The sequence below is a fragment of the Lycium barbarum genome, chromosome 7 (genome assembly GCF_019175385.1).
Source record: "Lycium barbarum isolate Lr01 chromosome 7, ASM1917538v2, whole genome shotgun sequence".
NCBI classification, from domain to species: domain Eukaryota; kingdom Viridiplantae; phylum Streptophyta; class Magnoliopsida; order Solanales; family Solanaceae; genus Lycium; species Lycium barbarum.
The window spans coordinates 114534866-114542819 of record NC_083343.1 but is presented as its reverse complement, the minus strand read 5'-3'; the positions used below and the strand labels follow the sequence as shown (position 1 = coordinate 114542819).

The following is a 7954-nucleotide window of genomic DNA, read 5'->3' as shown; positions in this document are numbered from 1 at the left end:
CTTGTAACACCTCGTATCTTTAACGTGAGCTTTAACCATGATCCTAGACTTGAAAAAATCAGATAAAGAATGTGCGAATTGGAATTTTCCTGTTCAGTTGTGAGATAGTGGTTTACGCCCATGAACAGTGGACGTATTTCAGTTTACGGGCCGTAAACCAAGTCGTAAACTGGTACCAAGGATTTCTGAACATTCTGGAATTTGACATTTTGATGTCACATGGTTAAATACGGACCGTATTTCAGTTTACGGCCAGTATTTCAAAACGTATTTGGAATTTGGGAAAATGTCCTTCATGAAAGTTGTAGAGCTTTGAAATACCTTTCCGACGGTATATTATGGGCGTCAAACAGACATCTGTGCAAAGAGTTATGACCATTTTACTGAAGAGACGCAGTGCAGTCCATATTGCAAAATACGACCCGTATTGCAGTTTACGACCTGTAAACTGAAAATACGGCCAGCACAGTTCTGGACGTAAACTGCATTTTCCCAGGACAGTATATATTCGTCCATACCAGTTCAAATCATTATTTTTCATTCCTTCAAGCCCTAGAACGACTTCTTACTCTCTCCCATCATCAAGAACACCAAGGTAAGTCTACTCTAATTATTCCAACTCAATTCTAATACCTATCCTTGTAATCTAAACAAGAAATTATCATTCTAAAATTAGGGTTTTCAAGAAAACCCATCTCAAGGTTCAAGAATTCAAGATTTTGAAAATCTTCTTCAAAGCTCAAGTCTTTAATTCAAGTTTTGGAGCAATTAAGGTATGTAGAACTTCCATCCACATGTGGGAATCTCTACGTTCTTCCCCATGCTCCGTTTCTTGATATCCATGAAGTTCAAACCCTAGGGCATTAAACCCAACATATTGGTAGCCCGTATTTATGTATTTATGTACATGAATTTCGTATCTATATTCGTTATTGTATTCCTAATTTTCCATTACGGTTATTAGGAACCCTAGCTTAATCCATGAATCATGAATTCTTCCTCATGTGTTCTCATTATGTTTATATGAAACTTTATGATTTTATGTAGCAAGTTACAAGCATGTTTTCAAGTCAATTATATATATATATATATATATATATATATATATATATATATATAATTATGAACTATTGTTATTACTCATGAATCAAGAACATGTTTGCAAGATTATGACAAGTTATCTCATGAAACCATATTACAAGATATTTCATGAAACCATGTTTACAAGTTATTTCGTGAAATGCAAAAAATACTTTTGGCAAATTTTTTTTTTTTTTGTTGCATAGACTTTTCCCAACAGCTGTTATTGCAACAACGCGCAACAACTTTTTTTGTTATTGTCAAAAATACTTTTTACAATAATAATCAATACTATGACAGCAAAATTAAATTCTTTGGCAACAAAAAAGTTCATTTGCCAACAATAAAATTAAGTTTTTGTCAAATATTAAATTTTTTATTGTCATTTTTATACTTTCTTGTAGTGCAAATTTTATATTTATCTTAAGAAGTCGTTTTAATATGTACAAATATAAATTTAGAACCCGATAGCTTAAAAGGACTAAAATTTTGAACCCATAAGGTTCGAAGTCTGACTCCTCTTTTGAAAATAGATAATTATGATTAACAAAGAGGATATCATTCTCTCCATTTTTTTTTTGTCGCAAATATCTCATTCCACTATCAATTGACGTTCTTTGTTTTAGGTTAAAATGCATTCCTTCTATTCCTTTTATTAATTATCGGTACCTAACTTCAGAATCGGAAAAAAATATGACTCATGAGCTTTTGTTTAATTTTGCTACGCTATTTTAGTGTTAAGAATGCATCAAGACATGAGAAGTAGTAACCTATATCCATCACAAAAGTACAAAACTTAAGTGCATGCACGTGATTAACCTACATCCATCACAAAAGTACAAAACATAATTTCGCTTTAAATTTGCATTAAAGAGAAAATATATGCTTGTATGTAACAGGTGTTTGTATCTTTACAGTCTCCACTTATGGATGTCTCACAAAGGACATGCATACTACAGTTTTATCAAATATGTCTCATTAGGGACGTGTTTGTTACGTTGGAAATGGGTGGTCTTTTTGAAGGGAAAAAAGAATACACTTATTGTAATACTATTGTTTAGTTAGGAGTTGTTAGGTCATGTACAAAGTTATGCAACCATTATAATGCAAAAACTGTAATACAAAGATTAACAATGTATTTGATATATAAAGGAAAATGTTCCCACTGAAAATGTTTTCTTAAAATAAAACTTCTCTTGAAAATAAGTGTTTTTCTTATTTACTTTCAGGTGTGTGATAAGTAAAAAAATATTGTCCCAAAAATATTTATATATAACCTATTCAAACACTATTGTCGATTTTCTCATTTTAAGAAATTTATTTTCCTAGAAAAAACGTTTTCCAAAAATTTTGACTCTCACGCTTTAATTTACTGATATTCTTGCTAGATCGGATTAAGAGTAACTTCTTTCGCTTGCTCCATTTTGCTCGTTTGGAAGCGGATGTATCCTCGAGCGGTGTATGGGTTGTGATATTTATAATAGCAGGGGTAAAATTCAGAAGGCTGGATCAACAAAGGCTTATTCTAGACCACATCACTAGCTAGATTGAGATTGTCACCTTTCTATTTATAGTCAAACCTCTCTATAACAACATCGTCGGGTTAGAAATTTTTCAGCTGTTATAAAGAATAGATATACACCTATAACAGCGTTGCCATTTAAATAATACTTCGCTGTTATAGGCAAAAAAGATGCATAAAATTTAATTTTCATTTTTAATTATCAAATTTTAAGCTTAATCACACTTTGTATAACAAAGGATGATGAAAATATATATATATATATATATATATATATATATATATATATATATATATATATATATATATGATGTTTTTTGTCATAAATAGTGTATTAAATGTTCAAATATTTGGTCAAAATCTCTACACTTATTATTGATAATCATAGATATTGTATTTGTATAAAGATGGGTAATTATTATAGTACCAAAAAAAGAAGATAGCTGTTATATAGAGAGTAATTTTACAAAGAGTACTATTATAAAGTTGGTTCTTGCTGTTATAGGTGAAATGTTGTTCTAGAGAAGTAAAATATAACATAAAAAATTGATTCCGCAAAAACTTGATTGTTATAGAGATGTGCTATTATATGCGAGTGCCGTTATAGAGAGAGTTCAAAAAGAGTATCGAACCTTACAATCACTGACGTTTAACGGCTAATCGTGCCTAATGCCTTGCCGATTTTTCTATTCAGCTTGAATTGAAAATGTTGGACAGGAAAAGAAAACAAAAGGAAACTTCTGATATAGTGACGAAGGAATTTCAAAAATACTACTTCCTCTGTCCCAATTTATGTGATACTTTTGGTTTTCGGCGATTCAAACGGCATGAATTTTGACCAACATTTTAAGATGTATTTTTTCACCAAATTGGTATGAGAAAAGTTGCATATTATAGTATATTTCACGCAGCTTTCAAATATATAAATCTTAATATGAAATATTGAGTTAATCTAATCCAATTAAAGCTTTAAAGTTTAGTCAAGTTGACTCTCGAAAAGTATCACATAATTAAATTGGGATAGGGGGGTAGTATGTACTCGATGTTGTAGGCTTAACTCTCAGTTTCATGTTCGATTTTGAATTAGAGACATTAAAAATAATGAATTGACGTCGACTATAACTCCTAGCCTTCAAATATTACTTTCGCCGCGAAAAAAGGTCGTCGTCAAGTCATCGTAAGCCCATCAGATTTTAGACCACTTGTACTTTATGCTAAAAAGATCACCACTAAGCTAGTACTTCAACCTTCTTAGTCCCACTAATACATAGATAATCCCCTTGTACAAAATATGCTTGGATGAGGATTAACTTTGTTTTATAGCATTAGTTTAACAAAACAAGCCCCTGAGCAAGGACAAATTTAACTTAGCAATTTCAATTGGTATCTAGATGACATAAACAGATCGATGTTGCTTCCTTGGATGGGACAATTTGAAGTAATAAAAATGGTGCAAATGGGACCAAAGATGACACAAAAGATATAGATTCATGAATATAAAGGATAACGCATAATAAATATATTTAAATTTTAAAAAAAATTCTACAGACACAAACAAAGTAAAACCATCAGTAATTAGATGGAATTGTCACTTGCGAAGATTAAAAAAGGGAATAGACAACTTGTAAGTTGAATGGAATTGTACCTTGCATAGTTATAGGAAAGGAATAAGACAACTTGACAAATTGACATGTCCTTTGGAAAACGTCAAGAATAGTGACATAACATCCAAATCTTTTCATACCAAACTCCTCCTAAGAAACCTACTTGATATTCTTCTTTGTCGTGGATGTGTAATTCAAAATCCCTGTACCAAACTATGCTTTAAGAAACCAAGATATTATGCTGCTTTTTTGAAAAAAAAAAAATCATAATTTTACGTGATGTATATCCAAATTAATTTAGACTTCAATGCACATATTAGATACAGGATGAAAAATAACAAAGAAACAAGATATGCTAGCACTGCTATGTCGTGCCATTGTTCCATGCCAGAGTAATATTCTAAATTCATTTATATAACATTATTTGATTGAGTACGAAATTTAAAAAGTATATGACTGAACACGACACATAAGGACAAAAATTTTCTCACAATGACAAAAGAACCCTTAAAGGTTATGAGCATGATAAACACAGGATATTTATTGATTATAAGAGCATATCATTAATAGGATAATAAATATATAAAAATTTCAAATAAAAAATTTACATTTTTTTTTTGGTGAACAAACTAAAAAGAGGAAGAGTATGGCAAAGGTAGTATAAACCTCTTACTTTTCAAAAATAATGACCACTATAACAATGTCATAATAATAGATATACCCCTGCCTACCTCTAATCTCTCTCCCTAAGTATGAAGTACATATAGTACAATAAAACTATAAGCCAATATTCAAAAGAAAAAAGGAAAAAATGGAAAAAAAAAATATGCTAACTATCTCTATCTCTCAAATACATAACGATTAAAATCATAAAGATTAAATACAGAGAAATTTTTATATGAAAAAACTACCCAAAAAACGTTGAGAATTTAGCTAGAAGATGGTGGATATTGGCTTGACGTACTACTCCAAAATGGTGCAGAAAAACTGGAGCTGATGCTATTGCTGCTACTGTTGTTGCTTCCTTGAATTTGATTAGTTTGCGGCCTGTAATTATAATTAGAAAATAGCAGGGGATATGAAGTGGTAGTAGCTAATGATGATGATGAAGAAGGATATGTGTTTGAATGCAACACAGCCATTGATGAAGCCAAAAACATTTGCTCTAACAAGTTTGAAGGCTGTTGATCAGAAAAATCACCAGGATTTTGTAGTAACTGTGAATATTCCCAATAATCTCTTGTCATATCTGAACTCTGCATAGGCTGATACTGTTGATATATTGGAGCCATATATTGTGGTGGAAATTGAGGTGATGTAGTTGATGAGGAACTAGAAATAGCAAATCTTGTTGTAGTAGGTTGAGTTGAAGTAGTAGTTTGAATTTGTGGTTGTTGTTGTTGTTGTAATAATCTGACATTTTCAGGGAAGTTTAGTTTAGCTCTATTGCCTCTAAATCTTAAAGCAGCTTCATCATATGCTCTTGCTGCTCCTTCTGCTGTATCAAATGTGCCTAACCAAACTCTTGCTGCTTTATGAGGATCTCTTATTTCGGCTGCCCATTTTCCCCATGGTCTTTGTCTTACTCCTCTGTATCTCCTCCTCCTCTCTCCGGTCTCTTCGCTTGAAGCGGCCGGTGCTGCTGCTGTTGTGGTCGTTGTGGTCGTGGTTGTTGTTGTGAAAGATGGAACCGTTGTTACAGTGGAAATTGTGGTGTTTGATGGTGCCACCATACTTGTAGCTTCTTCTGCGATAGAATATAATAAGTCATCAGGGCAGCAATTCATCTAAACTCAATACTTTGACTTGAAGCATAAATTTACATGTAAAATTAACTAAACTTACAATGAATAGTAGATATGAAACTATTTAACTTTAAAATATCGAGTGAATTCAATGTTAAGAATCCTAAAGAATTGAACCCATAAATGAATCACTTCTGTAAGTCATATTACTTTATCAAGATTGATGAGGACAAAGCAAAACGAATGAAGAACAAACTAAATAGTTTTCAAATCCAAAATTTAATTCTAAATATTTATGAAATGCACTGTTCACATCATCTAACTACATGCAATAACACCACAGAATAAAACTAAGAAAACCCACAATAAATAATTACCATCTGTTTAGATTTGACAAAGGAAAGATGATTAAAATGAAAGAATGAAAACAGAACTACTAAAAAGGGAAGGAAACAACTTGGATTTGAGCACCATGTTGTTTGGACTTTTCTAAAATACGAATTCGAGCAACATAGGTTACGGTTGAAATTTTTAATGCATAAACAAAAGAAAAGAAGTAAAAAGAACCTAAAAGGGAAAAAGACAACGATGTTTCTTAAGCACTAAAATTGAAAAATAAAAGAAAATAAAAATACCATTAGTACTAACCAGCTTTAACAGAGGAACTTGGCATGCCACCTCTAAATTCTCCAAACCCTCCATAAACCCCATGATGACTTTGTTCACTTTCTTCTTGATCACGGCTTCTCTTTCTAGACCCTGAACTAGATGAAGAATATGCTGAAGACGGCGAATTTGCTGAATAATAAATCCCAGATGAACCACCACCAAACGACGACGTAATAGCACCACTCATATCGGGTCTGTAATTCTGACCCGATACCACATCTGTCAGTGCTGTCACCATCGCTGACATCTCTCTCGCCGCCGGACTGTACCCTCTAAACATCGGCAAATAATTATCAGCTTCCTCCTGTTGTATTTGCTGTTGAATTATTTCGTAGAAATATTGAGATTCCCCACAAGGCTGAGCACCACCCTCTATAACGGCGGTGGTGGTTGTGGTGGTATCACCTGTATCTGTAAATCTGACATATTCGTCACTGGGTTTTCTTGGATTCGCCACCTTTAACAAGCACATGTACGGATGTACCAACCTCAAAATACTCAAAAATTAAAACAAGAAAACAGATGTTATTTTTGTAAATTATAAATCTCCCTTTTCTCCTATAAACTCTGACAAAATCAATGGGTAGCTCAAGGGTAAGACCAAGCAAAATCGTATCTTTCTGAATTGATTGTTTCCCTTATGGTATTTGACTCGATCTGTAGCACATGCACACAGTTGTAGAAAAACTGAATTTTTTTTCCACAGATATATAATTCCAGTAAGATAAAAACGGCTATATATATAAGGCAGAAAAAAAAAAAATTCAAACTTTGAACAGCCGTGCAAGGGAATAGTTGAATCTTCGTACTTCTTTCTGCTTATAGAAGTGCACCAAGCTTGCTACCAATCTCAAAAATAAATATTCACTTTGGTACTAATTTTTTAATTTATTTTTGGTCCTTCAATCTTTTTATAGTAAAATAAATAAAAGAAGATTTGATGCCCACCAAAAAAAAAAAAAAAAAAAAAAAAAACAAGCCGACTCAAGATAGTATGTTCCCACCGTTGATTTATTTGACCGATAAATATAATGGTGAAGTTACATGCATCTAATCTATGTGCTTACGACCTTTCGAACTCCTTAAAGAATGTCGTTTTATTATATAGAGAGAGAAAGAGGATGACAAATGGTTTAAAGAGATTGTCTTCAACTTGAGTTCTTTCTTTTTCTTTTTCTTTTTTACTTTTTTATTTTTCACTTTCATCTTCAACTTGGTTCAATATTCTTTTTCAACCCCAACTTGTTTTTTTTTGTTTTTTTCAACCTCAACTTGGTTCGTTTGAATTTGTTTGACAACAAAAGACTTCCAAACTAGCGGTGATTTTTTTAAAT

The 7954-nt window shown here is 32.2% G+C and overlaps 1 protein-coding gene across 2 annotated transcripts; it reads right to left on the bottom strand.

The window, feature by feature from the left end:
* Nucleotides 1-4851: 4851 nt before the first annotated feature.
* On the bottom strand, nucleotides 4852-7554 carry LOC132603882 (ethylene-responsive transcription factor ABR1-like). 2 transcript variants are annotated; one of them, XM_060317176.1, is made up of 2 exons: nucleotides 6600-7554; nucleotides 4852-5950 (listed from the first exon to the last, which is right to left on the bottom strand). In XM_060317176.1, the coding sequence occupies exons 1-2, from the start codon at nucleotides 7090-7092 to the stop codon at nucleotides 5136-5138; spliced, it is 1308 nt and encodes a 435-aa protein (XP_060173159.1). In that variant the 5' UTR covers nucleotides 7093-7554; the 3' UTR covers nucleotides 4852-5135. The 2 variants fall into 2 exon arrangements, with proteins under 2 accessions (XP_060173159.1, XP_060173158.1); XM_060317175.1 differs by having other exon boundaries at nucleotides 4852-5953; nucleotides 6600-7544.
* Between the last annotated feature and the right edge of the window lie 400 nt (nucleotides 7555-7954).

Coding starts and splice junctions, on each gene's coding strand:
- LOC132603882 (XM_060317175.1), bottom strand. CDS start 7,092: ATGTGCTTGTTAAAGGTGGCGAATCCAAGAAAACCCAGTGACGAATAT. Junction 5,954..6,599: donor AAGTTCCTCTGTTAAAGCTG/GTTAGTACTAAT, acceptor ATTCTATCGCAG/AAGAAGCTACAAGTATGGTG.